The sequence below is a fragment of the Gobio gobio genome, assembly GCF_949357685.1.
Source record: "Gobio gobio genome assembly, chromosome: 1".
Lineage (NCBI taxonomy): Eukaryota > Metazoa > Chordata > Actinopteri > Cypriniformes > Gobionidae > Gobio > Gobio gobio.
The window spans coordinates 56,103,771-56,130,795 of NC_137097.1; the positions used below are offsets into that span (position 1 = coordinate 56,103,771).

The 27,025-nt window shown below is 38.4% G+C and overlaps 2 protein-coding genes across 10 annotated transcripts in view; one reads left to right on the top strand and one right to left on the bottom strand.

Annotated features, from left to right (window-relative positions):
- The window catches only part of dus1l (dihydrouridine synthase 1-like), a 658,813-nt gene that overhangs the window by 319,545 nt on the left and 312,243 nt on the right, over positions 1–27,025 (top strand). The window lies entirely within an intron of this gene.
- The window catches only part of caskin1 (CASK interacting protein 1), a 105,807-nt gene that overhangs the window by 16,708 nt on the left and 62,074 nt on the right, over positions 1–27,025 (bottom strand). For 7 of the 8 annotated variants that reach the window (XM_079831832.1, XM_079831829.1, XM_079831827.1 and 4 more), the window contains exons 2-7: positions 21,159–21,210; positions 9,153–9,250; positions 8,804–8,949; positions 6,872–6,967; positions 6,634–6,764; positions 1,119–1,227 (exon numbers count right to left, since the gene is read on the bottom strand). In XM_079831832.1, coding sequence (XP_079687958.1) covers positions 1,119–1,227; positions 6,634–6,764; positions 6,872–6,967; positions 8,804–8,949; positions 9,153–9,250; positions 21,159–21,210 — 632 coding nt within the window. Of the gene's footprint in view, positions 1–1,118; positions 1,228–6,633; positions 6,765–6,871; positions 6,968–8,648; positions 8,766–8,803; positions 8,950–9,152; positions 9,251–21,158; positions 21,211–27,025 lie in introns of those variants that run through there. The other variant, XM_079831833.1, reaches the window with a different exon arrangement.

The window sequence follows — 27,025 nt, forward strand, 5'->3', positions numbered from 1 at the left end:
CACTAAAAAGCATGCAAATTTAATTTATTCTATCCAATGTAAAATCTTCAGTTATGTAATACTGGTGTTCAGTAAAGGATCTAAATCATAAAATACATTCTCTGTAGATTTTTTGTTTATTTTCACACCAATATGAACAACCCAGTTTCAAAATTCCTCAATTCTCCTCCTTTCTTTTAATATTAAATATATATCACCAATGTTCTTAGGTAATTAAGACATAATATCATGTAGTTCCATTGATGTTTTAAAAGGTTATACAATAAATTGAAAAAAGAATAAGACCTTCACCTGACAGTGTAAAATACTGATGGAGTTGACAAATACTGAGCTGAGGCCAAATATACAGTATATGTAAATACACTTGAAACGGCATTAGAAGAATTCCCCATATGCAAAAAAAACGCATTAATCACACTATACAGACTTTTTGAGAGCATTTGTCAACTATCAGACGTAAAATGTGACGGAGTTGACAAAATTGAATGTTTTACCACCTTAATCACGTGTTGTACAGTGGAGAAATTGTACTCAGTTGTAGCTGCCTTAATAAACATATCAAAATGGCAAGATTTATCCCACAACTATTTACAGATGACGGAGTTGACATGTTGAGACTGTGACCGCAGAGACTTCAATATTGTTTATTTAAAATATTTAAAAATCTATAACGTCCAGGACCAAGTGTCCTACTGTGAGATCCACAATGAGCAGGAAATAGCAAATGCTCTTCAGAGTTAAAGCTGCCCATGACACTGCCTGATTTATTCAGAATTATAAAAAATCCTGACAGAGTTGACGCAAAGTGAGGAGACAGCTTTTATAGCTATTTTTTTATGGAAAATATAATTCAATATTTACTTGTTGTATTGTTTGACATCTTAAAGATTTCTGCCTTTTAATGTTACTCTGTATTTATATTAATAGCACAGTCTATACTTGGGAACACATGTAATTTAACCTGTCCTCAGCATGAGGTCACAATGTAAAACTGCCAAACAAAGTTTTTAAAAATGCTATTAAAACATTATCACAAATCAACACATCACAATCACAAACACTGTGGGTAAATCAATCAGTCAGGGAACAATCAAGTTTCTCTATCTCTGTCTACTTACATCCAGCAGGAGGCGCACTACATCAGTCTTCCCACACAATGCAGCCTCATGGAGGGCAGTGCCCGCTTTGGTCTGCCTGTTGATATCGATGCCCGCCTGGATCAGCAATCTATTGAGAGGGGACAAAATTAGTAACTAGTCTGATGCAAACACTGAAAACCACTGTGATCAAACTGCTTACACCCGAGACCAGAATTCACGCCTAGATTTTCATTTCAAACTTGTTATTATTGTCCTCATGCTGCCAGCACATATGTAAAGGATAATATAAAATCATTACAGTTATCATTTTCTTGATGAGGTTTACTATGCAATAATAATCAACTGGCTGTACTGTACATTATCCTGCTTATACAGCTACTTACAAGATAAATAATAAATAGTCATGTTTCTGAAGTTATTAAATTATTTTATTATGTGAGTAATAAGAGAGGCAGTGTATGAGGTTGGTTGCAGAGTAGAATATACAGTTTAGTATCATTATACAAAATATTTGACCGCAGAATGCCACATTTGACCAATCAGAATCAAGTATTCAAGAGAGCCATGTAATTAGATTCAACTTGTAAGCACCGCAACACCCCCCCTACCCCAAAAAACCCCAAATCAGGCTCCTGAAGACTTAAGAACCTCTATTAGATAGAGCATGACCTTCTGACACCAGAGTAAATTCGATTATGGCAACGGGACATCAGCAAACACAGGTGGCCTGAGTCATGGCTTCAGAGAGGAGGATGGTGAGGCATCAGACACCTCTCCTATAATTAGCTATCAAAATAGCCCGTTTTAGCTTCACATAATGCCCTCTCGTGCTCGACCTCGCTTGAAAAACACCAGGAGATTAAATAGCATATTGACTGGCTGGGTGTGCACACATTGGTCAGTGCTGAGCCTTCCGTCACTTAGCATTGGCCCACATTGGAAACTGGCCTAGTGGGCAAATGGCCACACACATCTGTATTAATTAAAGGTATGAAAGCGTTAACACACGTACATGACACTGACTTTAGTAGACAGCATTTTAATATGAAGGTAACAGCTTTGGTTAGAGGTGCCATGATCCATTTCGTTCACAGATATGAACAACCAATGAAGCCTACTTTCAGATTTTCCCTCACTGCATCAATCTATTTAGGGTCGGCCAATGCGTACGGCCTCTAGGGTCACTGGATTAATGATGTAATTAACAGCCTTGCGATAGTCCACACTCTGTTGCTGTAACCTGCACGTTCACATGGCCTATAATTAGCTCCAGGCTGATCAGAGCTGGACTTGCCGCTGGATTGGAGAGAGAGGGAGGTGTGGACGCACATGTACCTTATTCCAGTGCGTGGCACTGCAACACTTACAATCCAGGCAGGCTAATTAATGATGAGTGTTAATGCGCAGGGATAGACCTGACCATCACATGGAGATGTTCCATTTATACACTTTATGAGACGCTGATTAGTCGAATAGCTTGTCATTTCATAGCTTGTTTGTTACTTAACCCAAACTTTTGAATGGTAGTGTTAGAGAATCACAGTTTCCACAAAAATATCATGCATCATTATTGACATTTCGAACGTGGAAGTGTGTTAAAGACACATAGGCTATATAAATTCTCTAATGTGGATAAAGGCATATTTTGTACACATCACTATACAAAATATGTCCCTATTAGGAGAAAATATGTCGTTTTAAGGAGAAAAATATGCCGTTTTAACAACATAACATCTCGTTATTATGAGAAAAGATACCGTTAAAACAACATATCTTGTTATTACGAGAAAAGATAATTGAGTGGAAAAAATAATATGTATCCTATGTGGCAGCAATGCATCACCGTAGTTTTAGTATATGTCAAGTTAAACTAAATTAAAATGAGAAATTATGCCTTGGCGACTAGCTGCAATAAATACATATATAACTATTATAATAACCCAGGCAAGCACTCTCTATGGGTACAAGGCTTAACAAGGGGAAAAAAAACAACCCAGCATAAAGTGATATTTACACCGAGCCAGCTCTTGACTTAAAATGATTTTGACATCCCGGCAATAGAATATACAATGACAAACACTCGCATGCTCACATCTGTATTGACACAGTATTGATCCTTATTGGCGACTGCACTGATAGTGGCAATAGTTCCTCAGGGCTTGAGACTGAACCTATTCATCATCATCATACTCGCAACCAGAGAGTTTACATTTAAAAAGCAGTTTAATTTTAGATACCCACTGGATGAATTATTAAAAAAATTATAAAAATCAGTCTTATATGGAACATTTGGTTATATAATGCATTGTGCTTAATGTGTTAGTCTGACTGTTGTGCAACAAAATGTCTGACATGGAGTGAAGCATTAGCATGGTACAAAGGCAGGACAGCGCAGAACACGTCTGATCTTCCTCTCATCTCTGTCTGATCATGGAGGAGGTCTGGCTGTCACAATGATAGATGGCAGTGTGTTGTATTAGGGAGTAGATGGGGCCTGGCACACACTTAGGAATACAGCCGGGTACAAGCACACTCAACCATGCTCATGTTCCCAGTGGAGAGAAGGAAAGATGCCCTTCATCAGAAGCAGGTGCAGCTGGTTGTGCACAGATACGGCAGCTAATGCTGAGGACACCGCTTGTCCAGTTTCTAACTCCCTTGGGCTTGTATGTCGATGCACGAAATGCCTGGCTGAGCTGAGATCTGGAGCGATAGATTTCTCATTCAATGTAAATAGTTGCATGAGGACCTCTGGGCATTTATATGATAATGCAGTGGAAAGTCACATGATAATTGACTTATAGCTCATCAAAGAGTTTCTCTAATTAGCTTGATTTCTGAGCTCCAGGCCAGTTCTGATAATGCTCAGATCTCATAACACACGCACACAAAGATAGCTTAGTCAAAATGGGTGTGTGGAAATGAATTGTTAGATGCGTTTTTATTTTAAATAGTCAGTAAAGCAGAGGCTAAAATAACGTATTTAGGATAATATGTATTTCCTAACTCTGGTGTAGTGTTAATTACAACCTATTTAACTTTAATTACACTATGGGCCATCAATAGAAAAATATTTTTTTGCCCCAGAATGGTGTAGCTCAAACCACGAACAACTGGACAAAACAAGCAATAGCTTGCGAATAACTGGTTTCAATTACTGATTGCAATTCCGTTTATGTTTGTGGAGCAGAAATGGCTTTGTTGAACATGATGGATATTGTTTTACATGTTGGGTGAGTGACTCTCTCATGAGCGGCAGTAAATCCAACGCTTCTGACATGCACACGCCGCCTGCATCATCATCACATGCTCATTGGCTGCTCATTAGCATCAGTGAGAGCGTGTCTGTTTGCAGAGTCTCACTTCATCAAGCACATGGATCCATTAACACTCAACCACACACAGTGGGGGCCCAGCGTCACCTCACACCAATGGCTAATAAAGTTAACTTCCATTAATATAATGCAGGCCTCCCATCCCCCCGTCTACATTTCCATCCCAGAGCCCCAGTACACGGTTACAATGTTTTGATTACGTTTATGACCATGAATTAAACAACTTTCTTAGCTCCAAAATGAAAAGTGCTGGTTTGGATAAAATGCTTTAAAAAGTGATTCAAGGTACAATGCAAATAATCTTTATTTTCAGTATTTTTGTCTTGCTTTCCATAACAAGATACATTTATACGTGATGCAAAATTGCATAAAACTAGGAATGTTAATGAATTAAAATACTAAGTTGTGATTAGCACACTTAATGGCTGTTCGCACAGAATGCATTTTTGCATTCCACTGCGCTGATTTTCCCTTTTTTTTTCAGCATAAACATGCACTAGGCAGACATGTTTGATCCTTCTGATCATGTCTTTTGCAGCATCTCGTGGATGACATGCATTCTAAAAGAACAACCTTAAAAACTTTGACTAAAAAACACATGAGAAAGGCGCCTAAGTGTGTTTACGTGAATGTTAAAAGTTCAATTTCAGTCTAAAGCAATAAGCAATTCATCGTTTTAAAAATTGTGTAAATTCTTTAGTCTTACTGAAATCTAGTTCATGTCGCTCAAACAGTAGAGATGCTAGCAATGCCAAGGTCCCAGGGAATGAAAGAACTGAAAAGATGTATAGATTGAATGCAATGCATGTTGCTTTGTATAAAAGTGTCTTTCAAAAGCATACATTTAAATGTAATAAGCGGAGCAATTCCTAAAAGGGTCCGTGCACCATTGGTGCTCTGGCGCTAACCAGTCTGTTTTTTGTGAAGTTGAACATACAAACTTGATAATGTTGGGCTTTATCAACTGACCTTGTTGTTGTGTGCGCACTCAGAAAGAAACAAGTGACGTCTAACGTGTATTTAATCCTTTAAAAATTCAGTTATTTTTTATGACATGTAGGCTTGACAGATGAAGACAGCAGCTCAACTATATATATATATGAGCATGTGAATTCATAAGCAGGACATCATTTTGCTTGCACTTCTCTCTAGTACACAATGATAAATGATTCAAGTGTTCTTTCTTATAATTTCACTAAGACTTTCCTGTCCAATCCCAGAACTGCTACACGTTTTAATCAATACAAAAATGAAATTTAAAGCATTCCTCTGGTGTTGAGAATATGGATTGTTTCTTAAGCCGTGCTGCTGTGAGTGGACTGTGACTTAAATATATGACAGAAAATATATATTTCGTTTCACACAAAAAACAGGTTTACAGATGCGTTACTAGAAATTCCTATGTGTGATGTATTGCCGCCCGTAATATATGAGGCGCAAATCCCGGCAGCAGCTTCAGACCGTCTCTTGAAAAAAATGCACGGCTTCTGTTAAAGAATTTCAGTATGTGTTGGATATGACACTTTCCCTTCAGAGCATTGAATTTAAATGTTAATTTCTACATATACTACATTCTACTTGTACATTTTTTACATTTCAAGTTATAAAAAGGAACATTAATGAATGTATTATGAATTAAAATGAATTAATGAATAACTGCATATTTATTATTATCATTTATAATAATTATAAACCAATTAAATTAATTAAAAATAAACCTAGATTCATAAATGATGTGAAAAGCTTTGGTAACACTTTATTTTAAGGTGATGTAGTTACATGTTACTACATGTATTTACTGTAGTAATAACAGTACATTATGCATAATTACAAGTAACTGACCCTAACCTCTATAGTAAGTACATGTAGTCAATTAATATTAATCAGTACTTATTTTAATACAATAAATACATCACCCTAAAATTAACTTTTTCTTATTGTTAATTCATGACACCCAACACAGTAACTAAAGTTAACAAAACCCTATTGTAAAGTGCCATCAAGTTCTCTTAACCCAAGATGTTTTAGTGTCTTGAAAAAGTGACCTGATTTACTTTCAGTGTCTGGTAAACAGAGGTGCAACATCGACCCGGCACAGACAGCCCGAGCATACTGGAGGTGTGACTTCTATTCTTAGAAAACCATTCAAGCCATGCATCCTGTCTTTCCATCCGAGTCTTGGGGCTCAGAGTGCTCACCTGATGATGTCGATGTGTCCGTTCTTGGCAGCGAGATGCAGTGGGCTGGTGCCGTTGGGATCAGTCGAGTCTCCGGGCTTGGGCTCCAGCAGAGCTGCACACATGTTACTGCTCAGTAGTAGCTGGACCACCTGCAGGGCAAACAGACGATCATACACACACACAAAATCCAATTACGTACAGAAAAAAAATCTAAAAGGTAATTTGACAATAACAAAAAAAGCAGAGTGTGACTCACCCCAACTCGGCCAAATTCACAAGCCAAGTCCAATGGTGTCTTCCCACCATTGTCCACTATGCAGGGGTTCGACTGGTGCTGCAGAAGCATCTCAGACTGTGGACAGGTAACCAGTTAGTTTTCACATATCACTACCATAGCAAATATTGTCTTATATAACACATTATTTATATATAATATTTAATTTTAATATATACAAAAATAAAAACTTCTGTATCTGTCAATTATATATATACTGGCTAATATAAATTTTCTATGCTTATTCCACCTATTTTTACATTTAGCTCAAGAATAAGTTAATCTCAAAATATACATGGTAATATCTAAATAAATAAATAACTAAATACATTAATTTTTAATATTAAAAATATTCATATTAAAAGATTTAATATAAATATTTAATATAATTTTATTTCTAGAGTGTTTTATCATTGAATTTTTGATTTAATATTTTTTTCTTAATTATTTAGTTATTTTAGACAATATAATATAGAATTTTTATGTCGGTTTTCAGTCATAACATTAAAGTAATTAAAGGGTTAGTTCACCCAAAAATGAAAATTCTGTCATTAACTACTTACCCTCATGTCGTTCGACACCCATAAGACCTCCGTTCGTCTTCAGAACAGAAATGAAGATATTTTAGTTGAAATCTGATGGCTCTGAAAGGCCTCCATTGGCACAATGCATGGTTCACTCTCAAGACCCTTAAAAGGTACTAAAGACGTCGTTACAAAGTCCATCTCACTACAGTGGTTCTACAATAACTTTATGAATCGGCGAGAATAGTTTTTGTGCGCAAAAAAACCCTAAATAACGACTTATATAGTGATGACGATTTCAAAACACGGCCTCATGAAGCTTCGAAGCGTTATGAATCAGTGAGTCGAATCAGTGAGTCGAAACTGCTGAAATTTGGCGATCCAAACTGCTCATTCGACTCACTGATTAATAACGCTTCGAAGCTTCATGATGCCATATTTTGAAATCGTCATCACTATATAAGTCGTTATTTAGGGTTTTTTTGCGCACAAAAACTATTCTCGCCGATTCATAAAGTTATTTTAGAACCACTGTAGTGAGATGGACTTTGTAACGACGTCTTTAGTACCTTTTAAGGGTCTTGAGAGTGAACCGTGCATTGTGCCAATGGAGGCCTTTCAGAGCCATGAGATTTCAACTAAAATATCTTCATTTGTGTTCTGAAGATGAACGGAGGTCTTACGGGTGTCGAACGACAAGAGGGTAAGTAATTAATTACAGAATTTTCATTTTTGGGTGAACTAACCCTTTAACAGACTACTAGTACCATAATTTGAATATTGTGCATCCCCAGGGTATGATTTGTGAAAAAAGCAGGCTGGGGGATGTTTTTCCTAATAGGGATGCGCTCATACACAACAAAACAAAAAGATCTAAACTCTGATCATGCCAAAATTAAAACCTGATTTTAGAACACTGCATAACAACCCTTCTACAGTTCTACAGGGGTGCTAAGCACTATTAAACAAAAGCAAGAGCACCCTTAGTTGATAATGTAATAATATCACATTGAAATAAAAGAGAACTTCCGATAGCGCAGACCAACTCCGCTTGCATTCACGTGATTTCTCGAGAAAAGCGGTAATTTATGTAGTGCCCCCTGGGTAATGTGATGTCATTAGGTGAGTTTGACTTCGGTGTATGACATCAAAGTACTTCTTAAGAATTTTTCAAGAATTGCACTTAGGAACGTCCTTATAAACTTCTTAGAATGTATCTTAAAAACGTTCTTAACTTCTTTCTTAAGAAGATTTTCGTGAATCCGGCCCCAGGTTCTGGTTCCAAGTTGTCAGGATCCATAACCGCGTGTTGGATCTTTTATCATACACTGGTGCTCGTTTGAAGTCTTTGAAGAAGAGTGGGCATGGTGTTGTAGCAGTGTGTACTCACTACATCATAGTGTCCGTGCTGAGCGGCCAGGTGCAGGGGGATCTGACCCTCATCAGACTGACCGTTCACTGACGAGCCTGACTTCAGCAGCAACTTCATGGGCTCTGACTTTCCCTGCCACGCTGCATAATGCAGAGGCCGCATCCCTGGAACACGAGAGGATTTTTTTTTGTTGTTGTTGATATTCCTGCACTACACATTCCTAAAATATACATGTAGAGTTACGCTGGTTTGGAAGTGATATCTAAAAAAATGTTGTACATTTTCTCTGTGTGCCAAAACAGGTCAAATGTTTAATTTGAGGATGTCAATGTAAAGTCAACACTTTACATTGATGTTTTTCTGGTACCTTTCTGGTCCCTGATGTCCACTAAGGCCTGAGAATCAAGCAGCAGTGATATAACCTCCACATTTCCATTGAGAGCTGCATGGTGCAGTGATGAAAATCTGTGAATAACACACACAAAATAACAAACAGGATGTAGATTTTAGGACTGTGCGCCATTCGGAAATGCCATTACAAAATTTGAATTGAAGTAACAAATAGGATGTAACTGTAATTTGAATTTGATATACACAATTTTTATTAGTAGTATTATTTGCATTCAAATTACAGTTAAGCCCTGTTTGTTACTTCAATTAATAATTAGAAATAACTAAGTTCAGTAAATTGTTCTTCCTGCCATTCCAGTTCAACATCTTGTGGGATGTGGCCAATTCAATTCAATTCCCAACTCCAGAATTCAAATGTAAGCATATCCTTCTGAAGTCTGTCCAACTGTGGTAGATCCATAAAATCACAGTGCAACATGTAAAACATACAGTAGCTGCCTCTGAGGTACATCCCATCTGACCATATTGCACTGCCAAATACATGTTAATACAAAGACCACAGCACTTAACAGTCTCCTGCTCTCCTGATTTTTCCTGTGCCTCTCTTCAGACCACATCACCTACCATATAAATTACTTAGAAAGGACCTATGCACTTGCTATTGTGAACGTGCTGCTCCACTGTTGTGCTCCGGCAAGAAGACGTTCATGAAGCTGAGCCCGTGAGGTGCCGTCAAAAGAGCTCACTGCAGCCATTGACTATATATTGTTCATCCAAAGAATCACTGAAATATTTACATTTTTGGTTTATTTAAATTAAAAAATATATATGTTCTGATCTATTACTCTCGCTTACTGTTATATTTTTCCAATTATTCAACAACATAACAAAGTGAAGCTATTGCAGGTATTTTTCGTTGCACATTTTTCAATTAAAAAAATCCTTTGTGACCAAAAAAGTTTAAAGGGTTAGTTCACCCAAAAATGAAAATTCTGTCATTAATTACTCACCCTCATGTCGTTCGACACCCGTAAGACCTCCGTTCATCTTCGGAACACAAATGAAGATATTTTTGTTGAAAGCTGATGGCTGAGAAAGGCTTCAGATAGGCCTCCATTGGCATTCAGTACATTTACACTCCCAAGACGCATAAAAGGCACTTAAAACGTCGTTACAAAGTCCATCTCACCACAGTGGCTCTACAATAATTTTACGATGCGACGACAATAGTTTTTGTGCGCAAAAAAAAATCAAAATAACACCTTTATCCAACTTGTGTGCCTCCACGACGCATGCGCAAGAAAATGACGTAGAGCCGGGGTTCGGGAATCCATGAAATGCACACTTTAGTCCGATTTTGAGAACTACGCTGAGACCTAAAGCACGATCAATGTAGAATTCAACAGCTTAGATACGCGCGTCTTCCTCTGCTTGTAAACAAATCGCTTCTGGGTCATGTGTCCGAACGCCGGATCTGCGTCATATTCTCGCGCATACGTCGTGGAGGCACACACGGAAGACAAGAACAAGTTGGATAAAGGTGTTATTTTGATTTTTTTTTGCGCACAAAAACTATTGTCGTCGCATCGTAAAATTATTGTAGAGTCACTGTGGTGAGATGGACTTGGTAACGACGTTTTAAGTGCCTTTTATGGGTCTTGGGAGTGTAAATGTTCTGAATGCCAATGGAGGCCTGTCTGAAGCCTTTCTCAGCCATCAGCTTTCAACTAAAATATCTTCATTTGTGTTCCGAATATGAACGGAGGTCTTACGGGTGTCGAACGTCATGAGGGTGAGTAATTAATGACAGAATTTTCATTTTTGGGTGAACTAACCCTTTAATAACAGTGTCTCACCGGAAAAAAGTGTTCAAAACTAGCACTTCTACATGTCTATCTAAATTGATATAATGTTTGTTTAACTTCTGAGTAATGACTCTATGTAATACATTAATGTACAACATTAATGTAAATGTGTATATCAAAATGAAAACAGAGTTTAAAATTGTTTAAACTCGTAAAAGAGTTTGTAAGCATGGGTCAGAATTTGCATGCAGGTGCAGAAATTGTCCAGTCAAGTTTATTTTTATAAATCCCAACTTATTTGTCAGAAGTGGCGTACGCCTCTTCCAGGGCCTGTTTCGTGCGCATGCAATGGTTATAAATGAGGCCCCAGAATATATAATATAAACAACTGAGTACATTAGTAAAATTCAGATACAATATTCCGGGTATATTGACAAAATTCCATTTTTTCAGCAGTTTCATTCAAACAACCACATATATATAGTATAGCCAAAACACTGATAATTAAAACCTATTCCAAATTAACATCATTATATATACACACATTCATAACAGCTTTACTTTTGTAGAATGAATCTGAGTATTTTCTCCAGTATTATGTCCAGAGTGCAGTAGTGTCCTGTGTTCATAACCCAGTAGTGCAGAAGGTTTTTCGAAGTGGAGAAGATAAAAAGCCCTCATTGGATTTTCTGTCACAGCTCACTCTCTATGATTGGTGCATGAAATATGCAGTAACCATAGCTACAGTTGTGAGGCTCTCGCTGCCAGTGCAACTGTGAACGTAAACCCTCGGCTCAGAGCAGAATACTAAACTCACAGGAACCCTGTCTGACCCATCTCTTCCTCTCTCACTGGCACTATCATGCAGGTTTGCACTGTACCGCTGCAGCAGAGCATGCTGGGGGATGGGCCAGAAGTCCCCTAGTCTCCCCGCCAAACGTCCCTCTTTTCCCAGGCTCCACATCTCATGCCATACAATATTCATTGTTCTCTTCACTCTGTGGCACTTTCTCAATTACTAGGTCAGATACAGTAAGCCATGTCTATTCATATATGCGTGTATGTCTCTCTCATGTGTCACTATAGGGCAAGACAGAGGTAAACACATATACACACGTCGCCTGACCTACTTTTCTTAATGAGGGTACTAAAGCCCAAGGCGTTCCCTCAAAAGGAAGTACAATCAGCACTCCTTCATTCACTAATAAGATATTGTTTACAATCATCATCAATATACTTAAATTGATATACATCATCGATTTACTGATCCCAAATATTTTTTTCCAATATTGATAATAATAATATCTCTTGAACAGCAAATCAGCATTAGAATGATTTCTGAAGGATCATGTGGCACTGAAACTGGAGTAATGATGCTGAAAATTCACCTCTGAATCACAGGAATAAATTACATCTTAAAGTATATTAAAACAGAAAACAGTTATTTTAAATTGTAATAATATTTTACATTATTACTGTTTTTACAGTATTTTTCATCAAATAAATGAAGCTTAGGTGCGCATAAGTGACATAAAAAACATAAAAAATTATACTGACCCCAAAACTTATAAACAATAATGTATACACTGCCCAATAAATGTATATATATATGTGTGTTAGTATGTAATTTATATCATACAAATATATAATATGTATGTAAAAATAACAGTCAATTTGAAAGGTGGTTGTTCAAATGGAATAAACTGTTACTCATCCATCAATGATCACACACACTTTGTTTTTGGCGGACACATCAACTGAATCATGTGTAATAATTCAAGCACATGTACTGCTCTACTGGCACCTCTGCCTCTTAAAAATGTATCTCCAAGAAAATGTCATCAAATGAGACAATCCTACATGTCAGTGCTGGTAATATCCGTTTCTGAAATATTTCAACTGTGCTGTTTCTCAGTTGTTCTTTCTCTGTAACACTTATGTGAAGGCAGGTATTAAAGGGGGAGGCAGCAAAACGACAGGCTCTTCCTTGCTCATAAATCAAATTCCCACCATTGCTCCTCTAGTGCTCCCATTTAAGGGAATGATCTCAGATTAGAAAGAACATTAAGCCTCTTATGAGAACACTTTAGATTTATTATCACAAGATGTCTGTTATCTCTATTACCGAAGATCATTTGGATGTCATCCCTGATGAAAAATCCAGCATAAACCAGCATGGATTCCATGCTGGTCCAGGCTGGTTTATGCTGATATAGTGCTGGTTTATGCTATTCTTCACCACAATGATAACCCTACCCCACAAAACACAGAAACCCTTTTAAATTCCAACTTAACAGAACATTAAAAATGACTGTCACCTTTGATCAATTTTATGCATCCTTGCTGAATAAAAGTATTAATTTCTTTCCAAAAACCTTTGTATAGTACTGTTAGTTAATCTGCTTAAATATACAGACCTACGCTCCTTATCGGACAAATACAGGCCCTGTTTACACCTGGGTATTAAGAGGCATTTGGGTAAATCGGATCACAAGTAGATGAGGGAGACACAATCCCATTTACACCTGATGTTTTCCTGATTTCTTCAAGGGGAGGGTTTTTTTTTTTCCAGATCTTTCGATCTAATGGATGGAATAAGCTCATGTAATTTAAATATAAACACGACAGGAGAAAACAGAACAACATATGGAGAGCAGCAGCTTTCGTTTCTGCTCTGACAGCCGCAAGACCATGCTGAACGTGGCGAGTGCATGTTAGAAATCAGAAATAGTGACAAAACATTGTGCTTGGTACGTTTTTCGTCTTCAAACCAAACCTTGGTCTTCAGCGAACAAAGTTTAAATCCCTTCTGGCTAGCGTGCTTCCATAATGTTTACGTATTAGGTCAGGAGGTGGAGAGTAGGTGGTCTTTTGTGGCTGTTTGAACACATTTGACAACATGAGCGTTTACACTACGAAAGCAATCCGGTCTAATGCTTTTCGATTGTCTCTGGAAGTGGTCCAAAGTGGACAAGCTCAAAACGTTTTAGACCCCATTTAGCGTTGTCCACTTGTGATCCGATAGACCAAAGTGTATCTTAATACCAGGTGAAAACAGGCCAACAGATATAACTGTTTCCTAGAACTTTTGCTTATATGAAAATTTTTTAAAGTAATGTCATCTTTAAAAAAGTAAGCTGAATGACTTCAAAACAACTCGCAGCGTGGCTTTCACTGAATTGATTTGTTCTGTTATATTGATTGGCAGCAATAACAGGAACCCTTAGTATATTAAAAATCTTAAGATGATGAATTGCATGGGCGAAACTGCAGAGTTGCAGGTCATGAAATGAAAAGTCGTAATTAACTGATTGTGTTTAGACAGAACAATTAAGACTTTATTAATGCTTACTGAGTGTGGTAATGAATTCAATAAATGAACAGCATCATTAATTCTGCCATTGAGTCGTAGCTGCACAAGCTGTGTGTTTTAAAGACATCAGCAAGAAGTAGATTTATAAAGGTCATTTTTGATCCTCAAAATGCAGTCATTCCACTGATTCCCAGCATTGCATGCAATCGTTTCTCAAAGAAATTAAACATTATCTGCTGAGCTAAAGCTGTAATTAATTAGAGAACTTTCATGTGGTAGAAACATAATCATGACATAATGAATCTGTTTTTTTTTTTTGTGAATCTGACTCACTTAAAAGTACATACAAATTTTCATTTAAATGTCACCTCTTGCTAGCGAAAGAAATTGACACATCTAAAGAAATGGACACTTTCAGTTTATAACTATAGCGTCCGTTGTCAAACTGACAACTGACTGGTTTTTATTTCCATAAAAAACGGCAGTGCTGCGGTGAGCGAGTAATGTAATCTGTGTACGGCCGAACACAGTGTTACAGCGGTAACACCGACTATAGCCGAGCCTACTATGATGAATCAAAATCCCCACAGCTAAAGCTGAATATATCCTTAAATTTATATGTACGTTCTATAGCTCAACACTATCATGTATGGGCTATTCTAGAATTTCAGTTGTGCCAGAGAGAAATATTTCTTGCTTCAAAAGCGAGGTTAGATTTTTTTAGGGGACTGACAGCTAGATTAATCTGAGTTTTTTATGCAGGCTCAGATGAACGACGCGGACAAATCCCCCCTAAACAGGATCTAGGAACCCTATCAAGTCACAGGAGACCTGGACAAAATGGACAAACAGGTTTGGTATAATCCATAGTCAATGTAAAATCTGTTATGGTATGTGGTTGAGATCAGACAGAGATGTGTGAGATGACATGGTAAGATTATCCTGTTGAACACATGCAGCAGATGGCAGTCGTGTTGCAATGTTTCTCAAGCTCATTTCAGATAGAGCTTATCTTAGAATCCACTGAAAGCCTCCTATTTTGCTGTGGCTCTGCTGGGCCTCAACTCTGACCGCAATGAGAGTGTGTATTTGTGTGGCTGTCAGTGCCAATGACCTTCACACTGAGTGCCTGTGGCACTGCCTTCACAAATCTGTCTAAAACATTGTCACAACAAGCCTTTAAATCAAGCCCTAGTGCGCGCCCCATCTAAAGCACCTTTGTTTTTATTGTTCCTGCAGACACCCTACAGAAATTTCTACCACAACGCTGATCAGCATCATATGCACCTGACATTCCTCACGCTGTGCTTCTGCTGTTTCTCTCGTGCTCCTGATGCATCTCAAAATGCTCTGAAAAACACTTTGAAAAATGGCAACCTAAACCATGTTTCATGTGGTAACATCTAAAATTAACTGATTTTATTCAATAACTAAATCAGCATACTCTTATCTCAAAAATATCGCAAAAATTAGATGCTTTGTTTCCAGACAAGACTTAGAGAAACTTGTTCATGCTTTCATCACTAGTAGGGTGGACTATTGTAATGGACTTCTCACCGGCCTTCCCAAAAAGACCATTAGACAGCTGCAGCTCATACAGAACGCTGCCAGGATTCTGAGCAGAACCAGAACATATGACCATAACACACCAGTCCTCAGGTATTTACACTGGCTTCCAATTACATTTAGAATTGATTTTAAAGTACTGTTACTTGTTCACAAATCACTCAATGGCCTAGGACCTCAATACATTGCAGAAATGCTCACTGAATAAAAACAGATCACTCAGATCATCAGGATCAAGTCAGTTAGAAATGCCAAGGGTTCACTCAAAGCAAGGAGAGTCTGCTTTTAGCTATTATGCCAGCCGCAGCTGGAACCAGCTTCCTGAACAGATCAGATGTGCTCCAACAGTAGTCACATTCATATCCAGACTCAAAACGCATCTGTTTAGCTGTGCATTTACTGAATGAGCACTGTGCCACTGTAAGTCCGACTGATTTGCTCTTATCTATGCATCATCTTTTTATTCTTTTACTTCTTTTTATAACTATTTTAATTTAACCTTGTTTATATTTTTGGTTACTAATTTATTTTATTTTTGGTTAGTGCTGTCTGGTTGGGAGAGTTGAGAGAATTGGGAAGTGAGTTTACTTGCTTACTCAGACGTGAGTGTGGAAGACCAGGTCCTTGGATGCAGGCTGGTGTATTGCCGAAAGCCATCAGAGGCAGACGGTGGGTGATAACTCCACTCCAATAAGGGGTTGGTGGACTCCACTCCATTGAGGGGTCGGAGGGACACTAGAAGCCATTAGAGGTAGAAGATGTCGGAAAAACTCCTCCCTATTGAAGGACAGGAAGTCACTAGGAAGCTGGGCTGCTACTAGTGTGTCTCACAAACCGAAAATCTCTGACTGTTCTGTTCAGACAGGGGAGCCCCGAATTTAGTCCGGAATAGTATTTTAGACTTTGGTTAAAAATTATTGTTGTTTTTATTTCTTATGCATATGTTGTGATTATTCTATCACTATTATAATACCTTTTCTATGTAAAGCACTTTGTGGATGAAATGTGCTATATACAGGTGCTGGTCATATAATTAGAATATCATCAAAAAGTTTATTTATTTCACTAATTCTATTCAAAAAGTGAAACTTGTACATTATATTCATTCATTACACACATACTGATATATTACAAATGTTTATTTCTTTTAATTTTGATGATTATAACGGACAACTAAGGAAAATCCCAAATTCAGTATCTCAGAAAATTAGAATATTATTTAAGACCAATACAAAGAAAAAATGGATTTTTAGAAATCTTAGCCAACTGAAAAGTATGAACATGAAAAGTATGAGCATGTACAGCACTCAATACTAATTTCCGATAATCGTTCTTGCCCCCTATTGGTTAAACTCTGCGTCAAATGTAAAAATCTCAGGAAGCAAACTGTCAACGACTACATGAATGCTTGTTACCATATTTGATAGTCCCTAATCGAAATAATCGCAGCTTTTGCGATCTGAAAATCACTCCCTTTCAAATCACGATTTCGGTTTAAAGGCGATTAATCGTGCAGCCCTAGTGACCACCCAGAACCCCCAGCAAATGCTTAGTAAAACCCTAGAACACCAAAGCAACCACTAAGCAATGCCATTGGAACAAGTATGGTTAAGACTATCTTTTCTGGCCTATAGCTTAAATGTAAGACATTGTAGCTATGCCTTCATCAATCACATGGTGCAAGATGTAAAGTGATTGCAGGGGTAGGTGATGTTGATGTCTGACTGTCATTTCAAGGCTAGATGGCCACCGCCCATATTGTCAGTTTAACCTCAGACAAGAGTCTAGCCTGCCTCCATTTTCTCCATTTTCTCACTGCAGCTCTATTCTCCACACAGCAGACAACATCATTTTATCTTTGTGTAGAAAGCAATAGTCTATGGAGAAGGAATTAATGTGCAAGTCATTTATCTTGGTGATTTAAAAGTGAGCTCAGCCTGAGCAAGGCTGCATGTGTAAATTCACACCGTGTGAGAGTTTGGACTATCCGTCGGTTTAGAGTTACAGCTTTCATTTCCTTAAAACCCTTGAAGCAGAGCTGTGATGATGAATGCCACCGTTGTTCAATGACAGTGATCAATAGAAGAGATTTTTTAATTATTCTGCTGGCTTCACAGCTTGAAAGATTACAGCAAAATAAAACAGGCTTTGATATTTGGATCTCTGGGCTAAAAGCAGAGGTGTATGTGGGGTAATTGGAGATAGTATGACTAGTGGGTTGTTTTGGGTAGTTTTGTTAGATAATGTTTGTGTATTTTCGCCTGACTGCATATGTGTGAGAGTGTGCGTCAGTGCGTGCTTGCCTGTCTGTCTGCGCATCTGAGAATCTGTGAGTGTTTGTGGCTGCCTGCCCATCCACTGTGCGCGAGAGTGTGTTTTTATATGTGAGGAGCAAATTCTGTGAAATTCTGTCTCGGTGCTGGCTGAAGAATAGAACGTGCTCCACTGACTACAGACAAAAAAAAGACTAGGGAGCTACTGGCTCTGGAGCCAAATGTATTTTTTAGTCGACTATCGCAAGATGAAGATAGTTATTCAGTCAATTGAGAACTTAGTAACAGCTCTGAATGATTCACTGACTATCTAAATAAAAAGGCTAACACAGGACTGGATCATTAAAGGTCCCATGGCATGGCATTTTTCTATTATTTTATAGTGTTTCCTGAGGTGTACTTATATTGTTAGTATGATTTTTACATCATAAAATGTCATAATTTAGAAATAAAAGGCATTTTTTCTATACTGCTGTTTGCCCTGTGGCTGACTGCCCTGCTTCAAGAGGCGTGTCTGCTGTGAGACTTCAGGAAAAACGCCCACTGTTGTGATTGGCTGACATCTTTGCATTTTAAATGAGCGGAGGGGGCGTGGTTTAACGAGGCACGAGCAGGCACGAGTCTGCCAGAGACAGATGGACCTGTGTTCACTTCACATCAGTTCTCTCAGCATGTCTCAGTTCAGGGTGAACTGTTGTAGTTACTAGAATATACTTCAGGTTATTAGTTTATTTCTAGTCGGAGGGGCTGTCACTCATGTCAGAAAGTAAGTAAATTATGGATCAGCGCTGACTCGAGACGCGAACCGTTTAGAACGATTCAGTCCGATTTGGTGAACTGGTTCGGTTCACTAAAAAGAACCGATTCAAAAGAATGATTCGTTCGCGAACAGGACATCACGGAGACGGAGCGATTGCTAACAAAGTTATTTATAGTAACTACTGAGTTATGAGAGCGTTGTCTGTCAGCGCGAGTTTATTGTGTTTGTATCTGAGAGTTCTGAATAAACACGAGTCCCAGTCACACCGAGTCCTCTTCATCATTATTCTACCAACTTTGTAACACATGCAATGTACCATTACAGCGAGATGAACGAGTCAGTAAGTTTGATTAAAGCATTATTTCTAGATATGTTCCAATCATATGAATAGCGTCAGTGATGCGCATTGAGTAACTTACACAGCGCAAACAAAGACACAACAGCAGTAATCGAATGTAATCCAGTTTATTGTGGGGAAAGCTGGCTAGCCTAGCCGGATACCCTCACGCTTACCCCCCTTCTGCTTAATCTCACGCCGCGTTTGGTGCCTCCGCTGTGGGCCAGATGCAGTACTGGGGGTCGGGGATGTTGAAGGCCGAGCTTCGGCGTGTGTGAGGTTTATCTCTAAAGATGTTACTGCTGATGTTAAACAGAAAAGACTGTATGCACATTTTAGAACAGATAGACGCGACGAGGACGTACAAAACACTGACTCACAAGATAGAAAACACGAAAACACCGTTCTGTCGGGAGAGAGAGAAGCCGCAGTGTGTGCACGAATAATAAATAATTAGCTACACATCAGAAATCAATGATCACAGATCAGAAGGAACTGAAGAAAGACTTCTGTTTTCATTTGTACATCCAAACATTGAGAAACTGCCAGTTCACTCGTTCACAAGTAACGTTAATGATCTCTCGCGTTTGCATGGGCGTGCCAGATTCTCTGGGCGGAGGAAAGGGAGGAAACCGTTCCTGCTTGGACGTCAAACCAGGAGGCTTCAGGATTGGCTTGTCTGGCCTGTCATTTTCTCAAAGGCAGAGAGAGACAGCCAGAACTCGGGTTTACACCGATCAACATTTCTATCCACTTGGGGACAATATTCAGGCTAGGGGAACTCATATTAATGTTGAAATACCTCATAAAATGAAAATTTCATGCCATGGGACCTTTAAAAAGAATCGGTTCATAAGAATGATTTGCTTCTGAGCTTGCACTGTGTTCATTGTTTTGTAATGAGATGATATCTGATGAAGTCAGAGAAAATATTGGGCCCACTGTCTCCATTAGTATTGAATCCCTATTCCATTGTTTTATTCAGCTGCGTCAACAGAAATATTTGACCATGCAGCACTAGAAACATTGGTGCTTTAATCCAGGTCTCTTTCTGCTCTGTGCCAAACCACAAACCATCATTTGCTTTATGTCTCATCACAGTCTTCTTTTCAGTTGTGCTGTGCTCAGGTAAAACTATAGAGTCAGTGCAGGATTAAAACCGAATCTGTACGTCACAACGTCCAGAAAAATATTCCACAGGAGATGTGGAACAAAGCAGCCCGACAAATGTCTGATTTATCTCTCTATGACGCTAGCACAAATAACACACTGCCACAAATAACACAATGCTCTCTGCCTCTGAAACAAACATCAAGCGTGGCTGAAAGAATTATTGAATGTGGCAGAACCAATTTGGATGAGAGCAAAAAATATGCCTGTCATACTCTCTATACTTTATCAGCAATCAACATACAAATTATATTGTGCAATGTACAGTCCCAAAGAGTATTTGGACGTTTAAGACACATTTAAAAGGTATACTACAAAATTCTGGGCTTTCTATCGTCATCTGTGGTTGAAACATAAAATATTATCAGGACTTTATTTTTATTGTTTGTGGGCATTTCCCACCAAATTGGATCCAACAGCTCTGAATATAAAACATTATTGAAGGCTTATGCAAAGCAATAACCCATTTACTTAACTAAAATGAAAAATCTTCTATAGCATACCTTTAAAAAAAAAAGTGTTATAAAACAACTAATTGTAACACCAAAAGTCAACAGATATAACAACTAACCACTAACAGTTGACAGCCCAATAAGGTTCAAATATTTTTGTTTAAATTTGAGCAGTATATATCTGTCCACTGACTGGGAAAGAGACGTGGATAAAAGTTTTTCTAAACCAACAAGTGCACATAAGCTCTGGCAGATCCCGAGGATATTTGGCAGTCAGACAGGAACGATCATGTTTACAAGAGTCTACCACATGGAGCCATATAAAGTCCTTATATGTCCCACTCACCCATCAGTGTCCTGGAAGTTGACGTTCACCTTCTTGGCAGAGCCCAGCAACTCTAAAGAAAAAAGAGAGGGAAAGAAGGATAAGTATTTTTAAAAAGCAACAATAGTACACTGTGGGAGTAAGGACATTTCACAGCATGTTCTTTTATACTAGGGTTTTATTTACAGTTTGAGACAAGTGCATCTGATTTAAGACTTGAATTTTCTATTTGCATTGGAAAATTTTCTATTTTAGGATTGTCATTTTTGAGGGCATGTGTGAGTGAGCAACTTTGAGTGCGCACTAGAATACTGAGTGTGCACTAGAGCTGCATGACCAGCAGTGAAAATGGCACACTCTGTACCTAAAACAACTTCCAACTGTTTTGAGATAGGACTATGATCACTTTTGGTGCATAATCAATTATTGAAATGTATACTTTTACATAAAAATCACAATCTTCATAGTTTGGCTGTACAAATTAGAGAGGAGGAACAACAGGATAATCATTCTTCTCAGCTGTGTGGGCCAGAACTATTGTTTAGTACTGTCACCCATACATCCTTGTCACACACAGAAAACCAAATATTTTAATGTCATTTGAGGTTTCACACAATGACCATTTTTTAGTTTGCATTCAAATGGACCTGCGTCCTCTTTCCCAGCAGACATGGGGAAGAATGCTATGCCTGTCTCCAGGGGCTGTTCACTACATCACTTCCCCTAACAGCAGCACAGCCATAAAGAGACTCTGTGGAGGACTGAATATGGTGTCGCATTTTCTCCCATCCATAAATCACATATGCTTCACTCACAGCGCCACCAGGGGATTAGGATGCAGGTTTAAAGGAAGAATTCAGTCACCTCGTGCATAGGTGCTCAAAAGCTGCGTCTACGAGACTTAATCAGACACAAATAAATCCCCTTGTGTACACTACTTTAAAAAAAGGGATTAAATATTAATATTTTACAGTGTAGATATAATTCAATATCAACAGATTCACAAAAACTCCAATATTAATAACCAATATTATGATATGAATATCTTCTAGGTGCTCCGGTTTCCCCCACAATCTAAAGACTTAGGTCAATCTGAGACACTAAATTGTCCATGGGTGTGAATGAGAGTGAATATCTGTGTGTGAGACTGGCCATCCATTCAGGGTGTGTCTGTGGTCCAAGACGCTGGTCCGTTCACGCCAAGAACGATAACTATAAAGATATATATTAAATACATATATATATTAGTGTCCACACCAGCGTACAATATCGTTCTGTTTATTTTAAGCGCATGCTTGTCTGCAGCTTTAAATCTCAAGCTCGTTACAGCAGGATGGATTCTGATTGGCTGTCAATGTTTGTATCGTTCATCAGCTGGAACTATTACTCCAATCACAACTTATGAGCAGAGACAAGGCCCCAAAAAGTACTTTCAAAACATTCTACCAAATTACAATGGTAGACAGGAGGAATGTCCACAGTGTCCATTCCTCCAAACATTAGGAAGCCTGTGGCTTTTTGCACCAATTCAAATGGCCTGTAGGTGATATAATCTTTAACACCTTGTAAAAGGCTTCTATTTGGCTTATAATATGAGCGGTGGAATTTGGAAGCAGATCAGAATATGCCAGATGAGGTCCGTATTCCATCTGAAGGGGAGCGGCTCGCAGCCATCTACATCAGTCAGCCTGAATACAGGGCTGTTTTCAACAACCGCTGCTCATAGTGACAGAGAACATCTGTGTGTCTTTTTCTGCTCTGTCTTTAACTCTTTCACCTCTCAGGCATGGCCTGATGTGTCCAAACAGAGCAGAGTGGGATCTGATATTAAATAAAACACAGGGATGGAGTACGTCCCCAGTAAATGGCTGGCTGTGTTTATGAGGAAACAAGTGCGCTTCTATTTCAAGATGCAAAGGTTATAGAGGAGAATATCTATCTATAGTGAGCTGCTGCTTTTGTGCTCTTGCTTGCGGATGGTGTGTTAATCAACCTTTTGGCTTTTGAAATGAGACCCTTTGGATGAAAGGTACTGTATGTTAGAACTAATACCAACAAGCAGCAATACCGGGGCCAAGCGCAAAGAAGAAGACAAGACATGCCAAAATGGCTGGCAGTGTCAGATCAACTGGAACAATGAGCAATTAATCACGTTTTAAGATGATTTTAAGCAAAAGGCTGAAAATGCATTGTAGTCTGAGAGTGTCAGACCAACTGCAACAATTAACAATTATACAGTTTAAGAAGATTAGGCAAAATGGCTGAAATATCATATATTGAGTCACTGATAATGTAAGTTAATGGTTTATCACTTTTGACCAATAGGTGGCACAGATACGAAATTGATGTGGTGTGGTCAGAATAAGGGAACAATGACACATGCAAAGTTTGATGCCAATATGTATAAGCATTGCAGAGATACAGCCTCAAGAGTAATTTTGGCATGATGGCTCAACTTCGTCGCTGCGGTTTACAAAAACGGTTTCATCTATTGATGCAAAATCCCTAACTTTTTGTTGACACTGTCTGAAGATGATACGATTCGATTTTGGTGGAAATTGGACAAACGGTCTAGGATGAGTTTGAAAAAGTAGGTTTTGATCAAATAAGAACATTGAGGACAGGATGTTTGACCAAATATGGAAAAATTAGTATCTCTGTTCTCGGCATGAGCCAATGACTGTATTATGACCAGTTTCATTAAACTAGGCTAATTTAATCAAAAGTTATTAGCATGTTTGTAAATTTTGTTATAACCTCTGACCACAAGGTGGCACTGCCCCAAAACGTTTTGAGTACCTTCAAAGCATGGTGCGGAAGACATGATTTTTGGACAAACAGTTCAAAAGTTATAAGCAAAAATAGCCATTTTTTGTATCTCCGGACCAGTAGGTGGCGCTGCGCCGAAACGCTGCATGTTGCTTCAAGTCATGCTTTTGATGACATATACCAAGATTGGTTTGAATACGATAAAGCGTTGTGGAGATATAGGCTTATGAGTGTTTTTGCAACCGCAACGCAAAATTTGTGTGCGCGTTTATCGAAAACGATTTGACAAATCAACTTGATTTGCAAGATTTTTTGTCAGCATGGTCTGAAGATGATCTGGTTCAATTTTCGTGCAAATCGGACAAACCGTCTAGGACGAGTTCGTAAAAGTAGGTTTTTTGGAAAATTAAAAATGGCGGGGAAATTATCATGACCGAAAATGACATCATAGGTTGCAATTGAATCGGCATGAGCCAATGACTCTATTATGACCAGTTTCAATATACTAGGCTAATTTAATCAAAAGTTATTAGCATTTTTGTCAAGTTTGTTATATCTTTTGACCACAAGGTGGCACTGCCCTAAAACTTTTTGAGTACCTTCAGGGTATAGCAAGGAAGTCACATACCGAGTTTAGTAACAATATACTAATGCATTTGTAAAATATAGCATTTTTTGACAAAATTCAAAATGGCCGACAGCCAAAATGGCCGATATGGTAAAATTGAATATCAGACGACTCGGCATGCCGTCCTGAATGTAACGAGACCCCTTTTATGATTTTTGGGCAAACAGTTCAGAAGTTATAAGCAAAAATTGCAATTTTTCGTATCTCCGGACCAGTAGGTGGCACTGCGCCGAAACGCTGTATGTTGCCTCAAGTCATGCTTGTGATGACATGTACCAAGTTTGGTTTGAATACGATAAAGCGTTGCGGAGATATTGCCTTAAGAGTGTTTTTGCAACCGCTACGTAAAATTTGTTTGCGCGTTTATCGCAAATGATTTGACGAATCAACTTGATTTGCAAGATTTTTTGTCAGCATGGTCTGAAGATGATCTGGTTAAATTTTCGTGCAAATCGGATGAACCGTCTAGGACGAGTTCGTAAAAGTAGGTTTTTCGGTTAATTAAAAATGGCGGGAAAATTACCATGGCGGAAAATGACGTCATAGGTTGCAATCGAATCGTCTTGAGCCAAGGAATCAGAGGAAAAAAGAATTTTGTTTCTAGCCCTTATGGTTCAAAAGTTATTAGCATAAACATGAGTCAAATTTTGGACTGATGGTGGCGCTAGAGGGATTGAGTTTGAGACTCCAAATTTGCTACGGTGACATGTCAGACTGTCCTCTATTAGTGTGCCAAATTTCACAACTTTTTACCATACGGTTCTATGGGCTGCCATAGACTTCGTGGCGGAAGAAGAAGAAGAAGAAGAAGAAGAAGAAGAAGATGAATAATAATAATAAGAACGGGAACGGTTTCAATAGGTGCCTTCGCACCTTCGGTGCTTGGCCCCTAATAATGGCAATGTGAAAAGTGCAGACGTATGGATTCTACTTAGAGAGACTCTATTTTCACATCTTTTATCAATTATTCAGTTGTTTACATCAATAGGACGACCTATTACGGATGTCTATTTTGTTTTTAAATTGAGGGAAATAGTGGTTTATGTTGCCTTTGAGTGGATAAAAATACAATATGGTTCGATTTTAATGTTTCTGAAAGAAGTAATCTTATACTTACCAATGCTGCACTTATTTGATCAAAACCAGCAATATTGTGAAATATTATTGAATTTTACATTATATTTACTGATACATGATGATAAGGAGGATTGAGACTGATGTGTCATTGACTCTTGATCATCCTTCCAATATTAAGAGCTGCAAATTAAACCATTCTTCAGCCTCATAAGCAATACAATAATAAACATCAGCCTTAGCTTCAATGCACATAATCATTAAGTAGATCTAAAGGGGTTGTTTTGTATATACTTCCTTCAGATCTTTTTATAGAGCCCACAGTTAACCGGCTTAATAGTCTGGTCATTAAAACTGAAAACAAAAGATTACATCACACTGACACACAGAGCAGAGATAGAACTGGGTTGCTTTGTTGTATGAAAACATTTAGAGGTACAAATATGAGCCTGGAGATGTTCGCTCTGGGGACAAGAGGAGGAGTTTTGCCTCTTTGTAAAAATTAATGAGCCCCCAACAAATAGGGCTCATATAAAAACTCAGCATGTACGCATGTACTATTATAGTCTACAAGAGGTAAACAACATCTGTCGAGCCTGAATACATTCCCCTCAAATGACAACAGCGCTCTCACACCTAAAATGACCTGAACTGAGTGAAGTTTCACAGAATCACACTTTGGCTGATCCATTTGCCTTTTGTCTGAGAAGAAATGTAGTCGTAGTCTAAAGGACTACGACATGACATCTGTTTGTTGCTTTGTGCTAAAATATTGGAGTGGACAAAAGAGACAGAAGCTCTAATGGAAAAATCAAAGAGTTGACTACAGGACTAGAGACAGCAACAAGGAAAGAAACAACGAATTCTGCCCAGCCATGATTGAATCTGCATATCCGCTGTTTCCAGACAGAAGAATGTTATGAGATGTAGTGGAAAAGGTTCTCTGTGACTCATCTCTCTGCAGGCCATGCGAAGTGGGACAAGTGTAGCGTACTCTGTGATGCCCCCCCAAAAAAAGACAGGGTGAGGTGTCACTGAAAGGCTCAGGGCCTCATCTGTTGTTCAGAGGCTTTGTAGAGACAAGCTGGAGAGGCGACGAGTCAAAGGCATTGAGAGGTCTGTGTGCCAGATGAACAACAGTAAGGAAATGTGTTACAGCAAGAATGCATCTTATAGATCTGCAGCTGTGCTCTCTAAATCTGAAATGGACAGTGAAAATGCCTGAAACTTCCCTGAAACATTAAAATAAGTATTGTTCTTATGCTGCCAAAGGTCTACTCAGCCTACTGTACCACAGAAATGTAAAGTTTTCTTTTCCAGTTGTAACAAAAAGGTAGGCTACTATTTACGTTGATGGGTTTACTCTAGCATAGTTAATCACTAAATATCAGATTATGTTTACCTGTGTGTATCTAGT